The sequence below is a fragment of the Vulpes lagopus genome, chromosome 6 (genome assembly GCF_018345385.1).
Source record: "Vulpes lagopus strain Blue_001 chromosome 6, ASM1834538v1, whole genome shotgun sequence".
Classification (NCBI taxonomy): Eukaryota; Metazoa; Chordata; class Mammalia; order Carnivora; family Canidae; genus Vulpes; species Vulpes lagopus.
Genome location: NC_054829.1, coordinates 8273721 through 8292696, shown reverse-complemented (window position 1 = coordinate 8292696; position 18976 = coordinate 8273721). Strand labels below are relative to the sequence as shown.

At 39.1% G+C, this 18976-nt stretch overlaps 1 protein-coding gene across 2 annotated transcripts in view; it reads right to left on the bottom strand.

The window, feature by feature from the left end:
- Positions 1–18930, bottom strand: part of ATG2B (autophagy related 2B) — a 71000-nt gene extending 52070 nt beyond the window's left edge. For both annotated transcript variants that reach the window (XM_041759817.1, XM_041759818.1), the window contains exons 1-6: positions 18760–18930; positions 6949–7111; positions 3832–3984; positions 3231–3333; positions 1486–1648; positions 425–604 (exon numbers count right to left, since the gene is read on the bottom strand). In XM_041759817.1, coding sequence (XP_041615751.1) covers positions 425–604; positions 1486–1648; positions 3231–3333; positions 3832–3984; positions 6949–7111; positions 18760–18921 — 924 coding nt within the window. In that variant the 5' untranslated portion in view covers positions 18922–18930. The remainder of the gene's footprint in view (positions 1–424; positions 605–1485; positions 1649–3230; positions 3334–3831; positions 3985–6948; positions 7112–18759) is intronic.
- Positions 18931–18976: the final 46 nt, after the last annotated feature.

Sequence of the window (18976 nt, the reverse complement as noted above, 5' to 3'; positions counted from 1 at the left end):
ACGGTCATTCTGCTCAAAACCCACCTAGGTGGGTGGGCATTTTTACATGCATACAAATTAAACACCTTCTATGGTCAACTTCTTACTTTCCAAATCTCTTCTCCTTTAAACTGAATGTTATGAAAGAGTCTTTAATAAATTCCTTATTAACTCACAAATGTTTCTGAACTGCTAGAATGGGGGAAAGTGAGTGCAGGACACAGTGCTAATAACACCTGAGCCTAAGCAGAAGTGTGAGAGATAGTCCTCACATGAGGTCCTAAGACCTAAGGTCAGAGACAGCAGAGAGTAAGAACACAGACTTCAGGACAGAGGGTGCCATAGTTACAGGACAACACACAGTAGTCAATCCGCGGGTCACTGCACACATTACAGAATACTTATACTTTTGTTTTTAACTATAGAAAATAAAACAAATACTGACCTTAGCTCCAGGAAGTACTTCATTCTGTTTCAATGTGAGACTCAACTCCAGCCTACCAATTAGCCCTCCAATCTGCACTGGGTCAGAGGGTGCTACCTCTGGTAAATTTCTAGTTAGTTGTGGGTGTGGCTCATAAACAATTTTGGGATTCCAGCTAGGTGACAGCTTTGGCTCAGTTTCCTACAATGAGGCAGTAAGAATAAAGCAATTCTTTAAAACACCTTAGTTTAAATATCCTGAAATGCAAAATACAAATGTCAAGAAGAGTAAAATACAGGACATGAAAAATGTTATTATGTGACAATGAATAAACCAGTGTCTTATAGCTAGCATGGAACATAGTAGTAATAAAGGAAAATCACGGAAAAGGATTTTATGAAAAAAAGCACAATATCTATTCAAATTACAACAATAAGAAAACAACATTCTATAATAATGAAAATCCGAAATAATGTAAAAGATAAATTATGGAAGGACTGATTTATAAAAGGACTCTCTACTCTTAGAAAGGATTAATAAAAAGTTCCTTAATTACAAAATTTTAAGATAGGATTCATAAGTTTTCAATAATACATTCATTCTGTAAGGTAAATATGAACATTGCTTTTGTTTTTATAATAAAAGAGTATTAGTTGTTAATATACCATTTCCCCTCAAGACACAGTACCCAATGTTATACCCAGCACTGGTAGGAAAGGCACTGATCATAAATATGAGTATTTTAAAAACTCTGAAATGTGGGTCTCCACTACTGAATATTTTAGTTAACTTCAGATCAGCCGGAAACTCACTAACACATATTTTATATCCTAACACAATTTAATAGTCCTCCTTTAAACATTTATTTATTTACTTTGTTTTCTTTGTTTTTTGAAGAGGGAGAAATAGACTCTTAAGCAGGCTCCATTCCCAGTGCAGAGCCTGATAACGGGCTTGATCTCACAACCCTGAGATCACGACCTAAGCCAAAATCAAGTCAGATGCTCAACTGACTGAGCCACCCAAATACCCCTAATTTTAAAGATTTATCATTTAGTGTTTGGTGTTTTTGTTTTTCTCACCACTGGTGCAGTTGAACACACTGGGGAAGATTTTGCTGACGCAGAAAACTCCTCCCAGAAGAGAGATACTCCGGAGAGCTGAAGTAACTTGTGAGCAAAGGCTGTGGGCTGATGCACATTAATTCCTGAGGACTCGTCAGCAGCTTCATCACAGTAGACAGTTCTAAAAGTTCAAGACAAAAAAGCACTGGCATAAAACTTTTCTTTTTTAAGATTGTATTTATTTATTCATGACGGGGGGTTGGGCAGAGACATGGGCAGAGGGAGAGGGAGAGGGAGAGGGAGAAGGAGAAGCAGGCTCCCCTCAGGGACCTGATGTGGGACTCGATCCCTGAACTCCAAGATCACATCCTGAGCCGAAAGCAGAGCTCGCTGAGCCATCCAGGCATCCCATAAACTCCTAAGAAAATCTACTTGCAAATATAAAGAAATACGTAACTTTTAAAGTAAGTTTTTTCAAGCGTTGGCACTCCTTAGAAATGTCTAGAATGTGGTCAGCATCACTGTGCTTTACTACAGGAAATGTTTTGACCAAGAGACCTCACCCTCAAGAAAGATAATTTTATGGGGCTCCTATTGGGGGAAAAAAATTAATAACTTCCTAAAGTTAGCCTCAAGGAAAACAATTCCTGTGCTCCCTTACGAATATCTCCTGGTAAAGTGAGACAGCATTTGGCTCTAAGTCATTAAGTCTGACATGAATGACATTTCTTGAATTCTTATGGCCACTCTGAGTTTTTATGACTACACTTCAGTTTCAACAAAAAACAGAATGTAGTTCTACAAGAAATTTTATATACTTTTTAATATACCATTTCAGGGAATGCAACCTAATTTTAAAAATCTGTTAACAATAACCATTTCACTAATAGGTAATTTTATGATGATAGAAAGACGGAAACCATAGCATATCTGTTTAAAATTTGGTAAAAGCCCCCAACAGATCCCTATACAGAGTGTCGTTAGTGCTCAGTACACACACTTCATTCCATGCATTTCTGTTGGCATTCATATCACATTAAGACACAGATGAACAGTGACTGCCTCAAGGGCAACCCTCTTGAGTCCCCTCCCACTCTGCGTGCTTAGTACTATCCGTATGTTACCGTACTCTAAATAAACTTTGGGCCCACCAAAAATGAAAACAAAAAAACAGTGACTACCTCAGATTGACACTCAGGAGCATGTATGTGAATCAATCTCTGTTTTGGAGATAACATAGGGTTCCAAGTGAGCATACACAAAAAACTAAGTGCTGGTTTCTTTTTAAGTAAATCACTATCATACATATTGACCTTAAGATACTCTCATAGAATCCTCTCAAAGAAAACCAGTCAGCCTTTCTCATGTAAGCAGCACTTAAATCAAGCACAGGAAAGCAAAGAAGCCCTTCGAGTTAATGAGACATGCCGAAACAGGGTGTCACTCATATGAAAAAAACTCCAACAGAAGTGCTTTAAATTTAGCAGTACTCATATATTCATGATTTTTACTTGATATTACTAAAAGAAAATCATATGCTCTGAATTCCACACAGTATTATATACTTCTACCCCGAATGGTACCTTAAGTTTTCAATTATAGGATTAAAATGTATCTTGGAAAGCCGCGCTTTACCCAGAAACCACACAACATGGTAACTGAATAGCATCATTTCTAATCTCTAAAAGCATCTGATGAAAGTCAGATCTTACTATTTATAAAAGGAAATAGGGCCACTTATTCTCAGATATAAGAAATCTTACCTTTCTATTCGAATCTCAAGTGCAGTTCCAGTTTTGGAATTGTCTGGCACGTGCTCAATTCTCAAGACTGTGTCTATAAAAGTGACTGTTACTCTTCTTAGTACTAGAACAAACAGGTAACTGTCAACATGATACCGCACATATACTCAATAAAAACTTCTAATGAAAGGAATAAATGCTACCTTACACAGAACTTAGAAAATACAAAAGTTGTATTTTTTTCCTTCAAAATTCCAAAATCTTAAGTTTGGTAAAAAAACATTGTGTCTTACTGAGCACCCACGCCAACACACCTCAACAGACACCTTGGCAAGGCCTAACACTGCTGAAATCTAAACCCTTCATTACACAAGTAAAATAAACAGTAGAAACTAAGGAACAAAAGAACATGAAATTAAATTGGATATATTTAAAATAACCTCAATCTCAAAGTTCTGGAGAACAGTAACTTCTTTAAAAAAAAAAAAAAAAGTCACTCCAATGGATTTTCCTTATACAAGGCTTATTAAATAACAGTACTAATTCACACACGCGCACGCACACACCTACACACACACACACACACACACTAAATTTTTGAAAATACTCAATAATGCCAAACCTGTTTCAATGGTTTCAGCAAACTTTTCAAGTCCTTCAAAAGGCTGAGATCCTTCTCCTTGTTCATCTGTTAATTTCTGGCTAAGACATTCTTTTGCCAATTGCATACTGCTGGTCATGAAACTTGACCAATACATAGGCTCAGAACCAGTTGCTGCAGAAAATATAGATTAATCCTAGATAACTTCTCATAGTTACAACAAAGTTATTTCTTAAAATGCCACATTTGAAATAAAACTCTTAACCCTCCAAGAGACATTTAACATCACAGTATTACCTAGGCATACGATACTCTAAAAATTATTCTTGAGATTTAAATATCACCTTATAATAACTGAGAAGAAACAACGAAAAAATCACAGGAATAAGTACAGAGACATGTGCTCTCATTAAATGATATGTATGTCTAATATTAATTCATGAATTCATTCAAGAAGTATTTAATGCATGCATGGTACTATTCAAAATACTATAGAATGGGGTCAACAGATTTTTTGGCGAGCATCAGATGGTCAACAGTTTAGACCCCGTGGTTCCTACAGTCTACTCTGACTACTCTCTCACTCTAGTGCAAAAGCAGGCAGAGAGAACAAGGAAATGAATGAGTACGGTAGTGTTCCAATACAAATTTATTTACAAAAAATGTCAGATCAAAGTTGGCCTGCAGGCCATTGTTAGCTGACCCTGCTGTAGGGACAGAAAAATCATTAATTCTGCCCTCTGAGAGCCTACAATATAGTGAAAGAAAGGAGATGTTTAAGAAGGATTAGTAAACAACTATGCAATGTCAACAGAAAATACTGGCAGCTAAATTAGGAGGTTAATTCTTCCCACAAACTGAAGTTAACAGGAAATCTGGTTAAGGTGGCATCTGACCTAGGCTGTAGAAGGTCAGTATAAATGTAGATAAAACAGAAGAACATCCTGGGAGGGATACATGAACTGGGAAAAATCCTTTCCAGATATTCCCTCATCAGAGAATTGAACTTACTTCCTTACATTATTCAAGACAAACAGATTGTTAGAATTACTGTCTTCCAAAATGGAATTTAAAACCCCTTCCTTTTCACAGAGTATTTTTCAAGTAAGGGAGAATATTTGATTTTCCATAAGAAAGTATTATTCTTTCTACTCATCATGGTTAAAAATAATAAAATATTCTTGTTAATTAAATGCCATTATCAAGGAGGATTTCCACGCACAGACTACCAATTTTCAAAGTACAGGGGCTATTAATTCGAGTAAGCATAATTTAAACTCTGGTGTTTCAGACAACACTTAGGATTATAATTCCTCAAGTATGTCTTGACCAATTTCACTTGCCACTCAAAGAATTTAAATTCAGAAGATGATTTACATCATGACTCTTACTGGCTTATAAAACACACACACACACACACACACACACACTCACTCACTCACATGTAGAAAATCTGAACTACAACAGGGCACAGTGGTTAAGAAGGGACTCCAGAACTAGACTGCCCGGGTTGAGATCCCAAATTTCCACTTAATGAGCAATGACTGTGGACAAGTTACTGAATCTACCCGTGCTTCAATGTCTGGCTCCATAAAATGGAGAGAATAGTATCCATTTCAAAGAGCTACGGTAAAATAATATTGGCAAAGCATTCACAACAGCATCTGGCATGCAAGAAGCACTGTATATGTGTTTGGTAAGTCAGAAAACAGCATATATGTGAGTAAAGCTACCACATGGATATACCTATAAATAATGACTTGCTACTACTTTAAAGCTTTTCCCTCCTAAACTGTCCTTCTAAATGTTTTCAATCCTAAGGAAGAGGTGAAAAAACAGTACAATGAACACCTGCATAGCTTTCACTTAGATTCGTCAAAACTATACACACACTCACAAATACACATCCATTCTCATTCTTTTGCTGAACTATCTGAAGGCAAACTGCAGGCATCCTAACACCCACTCACTCACTCCTAAATACTTCAGCAGCTAACTCCTAGGAATATGAACATTCCCCTGCAAATGCTCAATAACATGAACACACCCAACAAACCTAGCACTGACAAAATACTATTTGCTATACATTCCACATCCAAATTTCCCAGCTGCCCCAATAACATCCTTCATAACAAAAACACAGGATTATCTACTGCAGTTTCTCATGTCTTACTCTTCTTTAATCTGGCACAATTACTCTATTTTCTTGTCTTTCATGAACTGAAACTTCTAAAGAGTATCACCCAGTTAATCTAGAGAATTTCCCTTATTTTGGATTTGCTTGAAGTCTTATGATTTGATTCAGATTAAGCACTTTTAGCAAGAACAGTATATAATATGATGTGTCCTTTTCAGCCATCACATCAGGACATACTTCATGGCAGTTTGGCCCACTATTGATGAGATTAAGTTTGATCACTAGGTTGTTGTGGGGACTATCAATTTCCTCCACCGTCAAAGAAACATTTTTCTCTCTGTAAATAACACGTAATCAATGAAGTATGTTGATATATCTCAATATCAAGTTCCTCAACAACTTTTGACCAAATGAGATTAGCATTCATTGATGATTACCACCTGTACCAATTTTTTTTTTTTTTTTACCAAGGTGGCCAAAACATGGTGATGATCTATCAATTTTTCTACTCTAATAAGTAGATATTCTACTGCATACAGAGCTTTCCCTTCTTCCTGCCTCCCTTACATACAGATTACTTATTTGTAACAATATGGACTTAGAGTTGTTTTTTAATTTATAATCCACTTATTGTCATTCCAGATTTGGCCAACAAGAGCACCTATAAGCCCAATCCTCAGTCCTTTTAACATTTCTCCATTAATCTTTAAGCATTTCCCTTGTTTCTGGCATAATACTTTGAAATTTTAGAACACAGTCACTTTATATGATCGGTAACAAATAATTAAACCAAATCATCAGTATACTAAAGTTACCATGGGTAAGTAAGACAAGAAGTAACTCTAAATATAAAATCACACACCCCCAAGTCCTAATATTTTATCTGCTGAAAATCTCACAAATATAATGTTAAGTAATACCGGGTTTAATGCAATTAGGTTACTTTCCCAATCTGTGAAGAATACAAATAGAAACAGAACAGAAACACATAACACACCTACCTAGGCGGGGTCTAGGCCGGAAGACCATTTCTAGCCCTTTCACTTCCAGTGCACAATTATCCTGCAGCAAGGAGCCCCATGGAACTGACAGAGAAATTGACTGTATGAATCCTTCAGTGACTTCTAAAGGTGCATCTGCCGACTCCAGGATCTCATTGAGACACTAAAGAGAAAAACCAAATGCATTTTGAAATCACAGAAACAAGAACTCAAAATTGTTAACTTATTCAAAGATGCTGAATATGCTCATATGTAAGTCAGACACTAGGGATAAGGAAAGCAGAGTCCATAGTAAAGACTCCCCATCCTTATGAAGTTTACAAAATAGCTTTACTGTGACAGACACATGCATCAAGGTGTGATGAAGCTACATGAAAAAGGAAATACAATACTATTTGAGCATGTAAAAGAACCTAATCTAGAGATCCAAGATAGGCCACATTGAGGAAGTGCTATTTAAAGGTGAGACCAGAGAAGGCTGAGGAGTTAACCAAGCAAAGGAGTCCACACAGAGATAATAACATGTGGAGGATTCAAAGAAAGCAGAGGTCAGAGAGTGCAAGCCCACATATTTGAAACACAAAACTTTTTGAGAGGGAAATTAGGCTCTGGCTAGTGTGCTAGTGTTAGTGTTACGGTGATGAGCCAGAGATAAGACTACATAGATAAGGGACAATGAAATCCAAATGGCCTTATAATTCATGTTAAGAAGTCTGTCATTTACCTCAAGAGCAAAGTGAAGCCACTGAAAGATTTTAAGCAAGGGCACCATGATGAGATTAGAACTTTTGGTGAACCACTTCTGCAAACACACTGAGTTGCATGCATGGGAAGAAAGTAAAACTCAGGCACAAAACCGTTCTGAGCCAGGGAAGCCAGGAAAATTGGTTGGGTGAGGACAGTGACACTGAGGATAGTCAAAAGTGCACAGATTTTTGTAGAATATTAGGAAGTAGAATTAATTGGCGTCATGAGAAATAAAGGAGGAATGAAGAATGACTTCTGGGTTGGAGGCTTAGACAACAGGTTATTAGCTAGTAGTGCCATTTACTGGGGAAAAAACCTGGAGAAGCAGGTTAGGGGAAGCTCAAGAGCTCAGTTCCAAAGAGTACATGTGAGGAGACATTTGGGCGGAGATGTCCATAAGGCAGCCAGATATTCTGATCTAGATGTCAGGAGAGTCATCTGGGTTGATGATATGGAAGGGCATTATGAATCCAGGGGGTCAATGAAGCCCTAGGATGAGGAGAGACAACGTTTTTAGAATTAAGAGTCGGTTGGTCATCTGACTCTCTATTTCAGCTCAGGTCATGATCAGGTTGGGGGTAGAGCCTGCTTGGGGAACCTGCGAAATAAACTAGAAAAAAGCAAATGGAGAGCAAGAAGGAAAATCAAGAAAGTCTTACATCCCAGAAAATCATGGAAAGACAATTATAAAAAGAGTGGTCCAGTGCAATAAAAGGTAACAAGAGGCCAAAGATTTCTAAATGTCCACTGGATTTTGTGATATTTAGGGTATGGGTGATCCCACTGAGAGCAGTTTCCATGGCGTGGTAAGGCAAACCAGACTACAGCAGAAGACAGAATGGATGTAAATATAGTTAATAGAATAAATATATTTCTTGACAATGTATTTTTTTTTAAGATTTTAATTATTCATGAGACACGGAAAAAGAGGCAGAGACACAGGCTGAGGGAGGAGATGCAGGCTCCATGCAAGGAGCCCGATGTGGGACTTAATCCCGAGACTCCAGGATCACACCCTGAGCCAAAGGCAGACGCTCAACCGCCGAGCCACCCAGGTGTCCCAGACAAGGTACTTTTTAAAATTAAATAACAAATGTTTATTAAATGACAGTTTATATGTAAGGTACCTCCTGCATACTATGATGAATAGCAGTGTCAGAACTCTTGGCCTACAACTTAATGTTGAATGTTGACATTAAACCAACTCACATTTTATCACTGGAAGTTACTACTTTAAAAGGCTCTCTTCATGCTGGTGTTTGTGTAATCCTACACTTTCTGCAAAGCACACGGGCATGGGTGGTTTTAAGGTAACACATCCAGATCCTCAATCCAAAAATATATTCTGTTCTACAACTGACCTTCCTGAGAAGAGTATTTAACAATGGCACTATGTTGGATCTCCATTCCCATATTCCCTTGTACAATTTCCCATCTTCTACTTATCCAACAAGACCTATCATTTCCCTTCCCGAATCCTCCTTTGTGCACTGCCTAGGTATGAAAATCTCCAGGCAGCACAAGCAATACGTTTGCTAGAATGTATTTTGGTCAGAACACTACAAGTCAAAGAACTAAGTGAAGTTGCTACTACAAAATTCCTTCAATTCTCATCTACTTATTTATGCCTCAAGCTTATAGTTATTTAAAAAATTTAGAATGAAATTTATGGTAAGCCCTATCAAATTCTAGTAAGTATATTCATTTATGGGCACACGAACTAATCAGGAAAAGGCAGAAACCACCTACCTACATCATTTAAAAAAATGTATTTCCAATAGAAGTTTTTATGTTCAATTTTTCAAACATATATTTATATGGTTTTGATCAACGGCACACTTGTTACAACACAATCCAGAGAAAAAAAATGTTAACACTTAAAGCCTAATGATTATCTGAAGGAAACACTGATAAGATCAATATGGTAGGCCCTTAGAGGAATTAAGGAAATTACTTAAAAAACTTAAAAGACATCAAGTGAAGAAATCATTAAAGGAATTAAAATGAGAATTAAAAGGAATTAAATTTTAAAAGGGAATTAAAAGGAAATATTTACTTAAATACAAAATAAAGCTGGACACTAACAGTAAATTTTTAAATATGATCAATTTCAACTTAGTTACATGTTTTTATTGAAGAGAAATCATAGCATGATCAATAAAAGACTTAAGCATAAAATATATAAATTAAGATAAAGTTCTGCAAAGAAAGATGGACATAGGAGTTCAACGCGAAAAGTTACAATGTTGTCTCCAACTACTGATGAAGAGCTTGTTCAAGCATTTTTAAATTATAATAGTGGGTATTTAGATCCTACTGGGTGAAAGCATGTATTTTTTATATCAATATTTACAACACAATAAGAATTATTCTTTACAACTATTTAAACTGTTAAAAAGAAAACTAAAGGCCAAGGTAGAGTCACTTGTCCCCCAGGACAGCAAATCAAGATTTAATTGCAGTCTCAACCTCTCCAGGAGTGAAATTTTAAGCCAAACAAACTGGATTTTCTGGTTGGCACCAACAAGGTAACCTGGGGTCTCTCCCCCAAAGAAAAGATGAGGTAATCCACCTATGACTCCATGTTCTTCCCCCTAAGGAAAGAAGTCCAGGGCTGAAATAATCTTTTCTTTCAGTAATAACCTTTTGCCCTACTCTCCCTCCTTCCAATAAAAACCTTCCCTTTTGCACAACTTTGGAGCTCCCCTCTACCTGCTAGGTGGACGTTACCCAATTCACCCAATTAGATTTTCAAATGCTCTTGGGTGAATTTTCTTTTTTTAACAAAATTTCATTACGAAAAATTTTTAATTTTAAAATACACAAAGAATGCAGTAATTTTTTAAACATTTTAAGACTGGGCAAACATGTTTGAAGAACAATCCTTTAAAATATCATGTAGTCAGGTCCTAGCTCAGTCACTTTATTAGCTGAGTGGCTTTGGACAAGTTCTTGAGTCCCAATTTCCTCATCCATAAAATAGGATAGTATCTATTTCATAGGGTTATTGTGAGCGTAAATGAGATAATAACATGTAAAGATGCCAACATAGTTCCTGATACCAAGGATGCACTTTATAAATGCTGACTATTGTTCTTTATCTTGCACAGTGCCTACCTAGTGCAATGATGAGCACTATTAGGAATTCAAGGTGTGTCTGACATTATGAAGAAAAACATGAAGTTATGTTTCTCTTTAATATGTACCGTAAGAGTAACTAGGAAAATACAGCTTATTAGTTTAAACCAAGGCATCAGAATTCAAAAAGAGCTAAAACACAGCATAAAAATTAGCAAGACCAAACTTAAACCAATTAACATTTCATCAGCACTTAATACATACAGGACACTGCACTACACTATTTAAACCTATGTTACTACACTAAATCATCACAATAGCCCTCTGAACTAGGTATTTTTGTGCCCATTTTACAGATAAGGTAACTGAGTAAGCCTAAGTTACTTAATCTCATAAAATGGAAATGTAGCACCCAACTTAGAGCAAGAAAATGTATATAAAAGCACCCAGTACAGTATACAGAGATGGAACATGCTTAAAAAAAAAAAGATGCTATTATGCTCAAAAGCAAACTAAAATCCCTTACCTTGACTCTGTGTCCCCTCAAGTCATCAACCTCTTCTCTCATAGCCAAGGCAGAGATTCACTGGAACCACCAACTACTACCTGCCTTCTAACTGCAGCTCCTAAGACATTCCTCTTAACTTCCAAAAAGAACTACCAAACGCAAAGAACAATGTTCAGGGATCCCTGGGTGGCGCAGCGGTTTGGCGCCTGCCTTTGGCCCGGGGCGCGATCCTGGAGACCCGGGATCGAATCCCACGTCGGGCTCCCGGTGCATGGAGCCTGCTTCTCCCTCTGCCTATGTCTCTGCTTCTCTCTCACTGTGTGCCTATCATAAATAAATAAAATTAAAAAAAAGAACAATGTTCAGTCCTCACCTTCCTTGAATTTTCATCTCTAATTCCTATGGCAGCTTCCCTGTCTGAAATTCTAACTTCCTTCGGCTTCCATAACACTCTTCATGCTCTCACTCTCCCTTCCGGTCCTTTACCACTTAAATGGTGGTATTCACCTCAGCCCCATGCACATACTACCCATGAACTTTGTGCGGTTCTGGTTTCAGTCAGTACTGACACTGATAACTTCCAAATTTTATCTTCAGCTCTTCCTCAACTCCCATACTATGTATGTTGTGAGAATTAATACAAGGAAACCTCACCTATAATGGAGGGGTGGGGGTGGGCAATGGTGGCTTAGCTGACTGAGCATCTGAATCCTGATTTAGGCTCAGGTTGTGATCTTTAGGTCATGAGATAGGACTCCACACTCATCAGGGAGTCAGCTGGGATTCCATCTATCGCCCTCTGCCCCTCCTCCCACAGGCATTCTCACTAGTGGGCTCAGGCACTCTCTCACTCTCTTAAGTAAATAAAAAATAAATGTTAAAAAATAAAACGGGATCCCTGGTGGCTCAGTGGTTTAGCACCTGCCTTTGTCCCAGGGGGCGATCCTGGAGTCCCGAGATCGAGTCCCGCGTCAGGCTGCCTGCATGGAGCCTGCTTCTGCTTCTGCCTGTGTCTCTGCCTCTATCATGAATAAATATTTAAAAATAAAAAATAAAAAAAATAAAACAAAGTGGAGTCAGGAAGACAGCAGGGAGAGACCTCAGGCCCTACCACTGGCGGTCAATTGCAGACCTAACAAGGAGATACCTAACTTGCAAGTCCATCCTACTTCAGCTACTATCTTCCTATCCCAGCAAGAGGGAGGAAAGTTTCCTCCGCACCCGCCCCCACCCTGGACCCCACAACCACCCAGAGGGGGAAAGACAGTAACAGCTCAGCCAATGAAGAGCCACGCTACTGCAAACTCCCAGTTTACTCCAATGGACTTTTTGTCTCTAACAGCCCTTCCAACTTCTCCCTTTCCTCTATAAAAGAGCTTACTTCTTTGTTCTATGGGTTTTGCTGTAGCTTACTTGTCCCAGATTGCAATTCTCTGCTATTCCCAAATAAACCAATTTTTGCTAGGAAAGCAACCGGCAGTTTTATTTTTAAGGTTAACAATATATAGCTCTCACTGCCTCCTGAGCATCTCTGTCTGGAAGTTCCAAAGTCCCCTTAAAAAAAAAAAAATCCATGTTGAAACTTAAGCCGCCCCCCCCCCCCATCTCAATCCTCTCCTTTCCTCTCCTAGAGGGATGGGGAGGGAAACAACAAATACAACCTTCTCCATTTCTAGTATTTCATACTAAACCAACTAACTAGAACAAGTGCAGTAAGCTACAGCCATTCAAGATTCATCCCTCTACTCCTGTTTTTCATATTTTCAAGTCAATTTCAAAGGAAAAAATTAGAATGTTTGACTCTTAAAAAGGAAAGGATGCATCATATAAGAGGGGAAAAAAAGTTCAGAACAGTTTATTTCATGGGTTATTTCTTAAATTTTTGTACCATATTGATATCTTTGGAACAGAAGGGATTAAGGGCTATTACTTCATATTCAATACATTTCTTTTTATATGTTTGTGTGTGTATATTGTGTTTCCTCTTTACCATTTGAAATTTTTGCAATGAGTATGTTGATCATATAATAAAAGTAACTAAAACATACCAAAGTTTTAAACTGTATATAGGCAATGACAGCTTCTGTACCATGGGGATTGTCAATATTAGACAACTATCTAGGAAAATGGATTTGATAAAATTCCCTTCTCAATAAATATCAACTTTTCATTTGTCTCAATTTTGTGGCTACCTTAAACCTGTAACAGTTCAGAAAGTTTTATTATGGCATTGAAGAACAGTATTAAAAGAACTAATACAAAAAAAAAAGAAATAATATGGTAATGTTAAGGAAATAGTTCTGGAGAGAATCAACAGTTCGAGAATTTACACTGTGCCACTAAGGTACAAAATAATGGCTCTATATAAGATGTTTAAACACGTCATGCTTACATATAGTCCTATATGCACTTGGGTAAAATTCCCTATACCCAGTATCATAAAGTATTTAGAAATTCCCTTATTCTGAGAAATCCCAAGATCTACTACAGCCAGTATATGAATAGGACAAAATCTCAGCCTACTTGGCTAAATTGATACCCTGTTATCTACTTAGGCAACATTTTCCTCATTAGCCTGAAGTATATCCTTGTGATTGAGTACTTCTTAACCTAAAAGCAGAGCCACCTGAAGTGCTCAGCAAGTGTCCTATTTTAGATTACCTTAGAATTTTAATGTTGAAGGCCATTTTGCTTTCAGTTATCAATGAGTTTCACATATACACAGAAAAAGGTAACTCTAGTCTAATACACCATCTGGCAAAGAATTAGTAAGCAATATTCCTTAAACTGAAGATTTTTACTATATATACCAGTAAGCAAGAAAGCAGTAGAAAGATTATTAAGTAAAAATTAAAAGACTTCAATGTCTTAATGTCTATCCTCCTGGACATACTGAACCTCTGTGAGGAAAGGGTCTTCACCCATTGCTATATCCCCGCAGCCCCTCATAGTGGCACATGCTAAGAACTCAATAAATGTAACAAACCAACTGATGAAAAAACTTCAATTAAAAAAATAAGAATAAAGCCATAGTCTTAGAAAGCTAGAAAAGGTAAGTCATCAAATGCAACCTCCTACCCAGTAGAACTTCCTTCTTTCAACATTTTGCATTTTCAAACATTTCCTTGGGAAAAGAATTCATGAATGTATGAACCCACTACAGTTGTGGAATAGTTTCAAGCCCCTTGCTTCTATTCCTCCCACCCACTTCAAGCCCCTCAAGGTAGTAATCTCCAAAGTGAGGTGTATGCATCCCAGAGAGTTCTGGCAGATGATCTATAGGTATGTGAGAAGTTAGACATTCTATATTCAATTTTTCTCACTTTTAGCTTTAAAAGTTCTACTAACATTTAGAAGACAAATGGGCATTGGCACGGTCACTCAGGCCATGCATCAGATTAGAACAAAGGGAAGAACAGTAGTTCCACGTTGGGGAAATGTTAAGAGTTAAATATACTCGGATATTCCATTTCAGAATACTGAAACTTATTTGAGCACAGATTATAATAAAAATAGACCTTTAAACAGTAGAACCTTTGTAAAGAGACAGAATGTGACAATAACTTCCTGATTTCCTGGTTTTCTTATGGCCAAATATTTAAGAGTTGAATTTAAAGATAAACAGTTTTCTTCTACACACAGAGTTCCAAATATACTAATGATTTATGTGATGATCCAGGGCTATCAGTAGCATATGCTACCTAGCAGGGAGAGTCCAAAAAACATTTCACTTTTCTAAAGTAAAGATATCACTTTAGGGGCGCCTGGGTGGCTCAGCTGGTTAAATATCTGACTCTTGATATCAGGTCCTGATCTCAGGGTCATGAAATTGAGCCCTTTGTTGGACTCCACGCTCAGCATGGAGTCTCCCTGGGATGGTCCCTCTCCCTTTCCCTTTGCCCTCCCCTGACCTAGTTAAAGGTATCACTTTAATAATGAGAAAATAACTGCTTTTCAGTGCACCTGGCTGACTCAATCGGCAGAGCATCTGACTTTTGATCTCAGGGTTCTGAATTTGAACCCCATGTTGGGTGTAGAAAATACTTAAAAATAAAATCTTAAAAAAAAAAAAAAAAGGAAAAACTGTTTTCTAAAGGATATTTGCATTATAGAGTAGACATTTTGGAAAATTATATTTAGAAATGTTTCCATTCATACATGATTTTGTTACTGAAACATGTTAAAAATATTGTCTATTTTTTAAAGTCATCTACATACATTATAAAAGATCTGAAAACATGAAAAGATTATCCAAGTGAATCTAAAAGTCTTAGTTTTTTTAAAAAAGGTTTTATTTTTTTTTTAAACATTTTTTTTTAATTTTTTTTTTTTTTTTTAATTTATGATAGTCACAAAGAGAGAGAGAGAGAGGCAGAGACACAGGCTGAGGAAGAAGCAGGCTCCATGCACCGGGAGCCTGATGTGGGATTCGATCCCGGGTCTCCAGGATCGCGCCCTGGGCCAAAGGCAGGCACCAAACCGTTGCGCCACCCAGGGATCCCTAAAAAAGGTTTTAAAGTTAATTAATATATAAAAATGCAACAACTTCTAATTAAATAGCAAGAAAACTGAATGAGATCAAGGAAGAAGGGAATTTCAACACAATCTTGTGCATAACTGATGGCTGAGAATTGAACCGTTACTAACATCGCCAATGATGTGATTCTTCCATTTGGACCTATGAATCATCTTGAGGTATCTTTTTTTTCCCACTCATGAAAATCATTAAAATCAAGAGTCAAAAGCAACTGAATTTGGAATCAGAGCTTTGAAGAGTTATAGCTAAGTGTCACATCAAAATTTAGACTAGTTCAAACACAGCACACTATAATAGATAATCAGCAACAGCAAATATTTACTGAATGCTTTGACATTTGGTCATATTCTTTGCCTTCGAGGAACAGAACCATAATCTTCAGATTAGGTCTAACCATAAATTGTTTTCTTAACAATCCTGAAGTTGTAAATTCAATCACCACCACCTGAGGCACCTACGTGGCTCAGTCAGGCACCTGACTCTTGATTTCGGCTCAAGTTATGATCTCAGGGTCCTCAGATGGAGGTCGGGCTCCACATTAGGCTCTGTGCTGTGTGGAGTTCGCTTAAGTTTCTCTCTCCCCGTCTCCCTCTGCCCTTCCCCTCTCCTGCACACACATGTGTGCATACGCACGTGCTCGCTCTAAAAAAAAAAAAAAAAAAAAATTGAGAAAACAAAACAGAACATTAAAAAAAAAAATCGCTGCCTGATTTCCCATGAAGATTAAATTAAAAACACAAATAAGAATGCCTAGTGTGCACAGTACCTGAAATAGATGCCCAATAAACAGTAACAACCATTTCCCTGGCTTGCAGCCATGTGATTAATGAAGAAACAAGGGGCTTAAAAACTAGGTCTGATTTCTCACAGTACCATTTGCTGTGTGACTTGGGGCATATTTAACTTCAACTTTAAAAGAGAAATAGTAGTCGTTACAGGGTTAATGTGAAAAGTCATTTAGAAATAATGCGTAAGGGATCCCTGGGTGGCGCAGCAGTTTGGCGCCTGCCTTTGGTCCAGGGCGTGATCCTGGAGACCCGGGATCGAATCCCACATCAGGCTCCCGGTGCATGGAGCCTGCTTCTCCCTCTGCCTGTATCTCTGCCTCTCTCTCTCTCTGTGTGTGTGACTATCATAAATAAATAAAAATTAAAAAAAAAAACTTAAAAAAAAAAAGAAATAATGCATAAGATCATTCAACCCACAAAAGACAATGAATAGGTCTCCAATCCTCCTCCTCTAAGATCGCTTTTTCATACCTATACTAAAAGTATAGACTCATGGGACACTGAACTGAAAAATATCCATCAGAATCCTTATCTTCAGCAAAGAATTACAGCACACACTGTCCTGACACAGTGCCTGGCGTGGAATGTATACTCCATTAAGGTTTATTAATCTCAGGTGAATTACTATGCCTGCCCACTGTCACTTAGCTAACTGGCAGCCTGGGCTAGTGTGATCTAGCCTCATGTGGGACTGGATCTACTCAAACTACGGCTCTTTCCACTATGTGTACTCTCCCTAGTTAAGTCATCTACGTATTTAAAAAAAAAAAATGTTTACTCATACAAGTGCAATTAATTGAAGGGTCATAATAAGATGTTACCATAATTTGAGCTTTCCAGGTTTCTGTGGCTAAGAAGTCATTACTCTGTTAACAAACACTTTTATATATATATAAAAAAAAAAATAGTTTAGCTTTTCACACAGCACCTCCCCATGGTGCGTGGGGAGGTTTCCTTTTGTTTTGCTCAACTATCACTACCGGGAAAGTCACCTATGTTTATAACGTCCTAAACGTAACCTGTGTACGAATGCATTTAGGATAGTAAAACTCTAAAATGCCACAAACCAATCCAAACTGCCAGCAGCAAACTCCAGCGCAAAAACTGAAGGGTTGGGGGCAGGAGAAAAGCTGGTCGGGGGGGATCCCTGAGTGGCCCAGCGGTTTAGCGCTGCCTGCAGCCCACGATGTGGCCCTGGAGACCGGGGATCGAGTCCCACATCAGGCTCCCCGCATGGAGCCTGCTTCTCCCTCTGCCTGTGTCTCTCATGAATAAATAAAATCTTAAAAAATAAAAAAATAAAAAAAGGAAATGTCAAAAAAAAAAAAAAAAAAAAGCCGGTCGGTTCTTGTTCAACTCCCGGCTGAATACAGTTTAAGTGAAGCGCTCCGCGTCGCACCTACAAATGCAGGTACAACCGTCCGGGCCGAAGCACCTGTAAGACACCCCGAGGCCGCGCACAGCCTCCCGCTGACAAGTAGAAAGCAGGTTTTCCAACGCCGCAGCTTCAGTGCTTTTGCAACACCTGCTTTCACGCTCGGTCACGTGAGGCCAATAAGCAAAACCCAAGCGCCCTACTAGGGCCACACACAGGCGCTCACAGGTTGGCCTCGTAGGCGTCTCATTAAGCCAAAACAGGCAGAGCGGCCGGCGGCCTTCGCCTCCTTCCTTCCAGATGGCAGGCGCTGCACGGGCAGCCCCCCCAAACCAAGTGAGGGGATGACGAGGAAGCCTGACATCCCCAAACGTCCTCCCCCACCCTTAATCTTCCCGGACTGTCATGTCATGAAACAGGACGTGTTCGCCGCGGAACCCTGCGACCCTCGCTACCCAAGGGGCAGCCGGGTCACCTCCTCGCAGGCCCCCCCCAACCCCCGACGCAACCGCTCCCCGCAGTGTAGACTCCAACCCCTCCGTTAAGTTTCCGAAGCACGTGATGGGGGGGGGGGCGCAACACGCTAGAACAGACTATAAACACTAGAACACATTTCCGTGAGCCCTGCCACGCTGGGATCCAAACAATCCCCGGGGAGCGGGAGGCGGACGGGGACGGGGGGTGGACGTCACCCAGCGCGGGGGACGGGTGACACCCGCTCGCCGGCCCCCGAGGAGGGGGAGCGAGGCCCTCCCGGCCGGCCGCCGGCGGCTCTTACCCATTTGTCCAAGGGGACTTGGGCGAGGGAGCCGGTGCCCTGGTACAGGTCCAGGCTGAGCTGCTCCAGGCTGAGCTTCTCCTGCAGGAAGTGGCCCAGGTATCTCTGCAGGAGGTACCGACATGCCCTCTTCTTGATGGACTCCGAGAACGGCCACGGCATGGTGAGCGCCGGCCACGGGGCCCGCGGGGGCTGCAGGCGGCGACTCCGGCCCTGG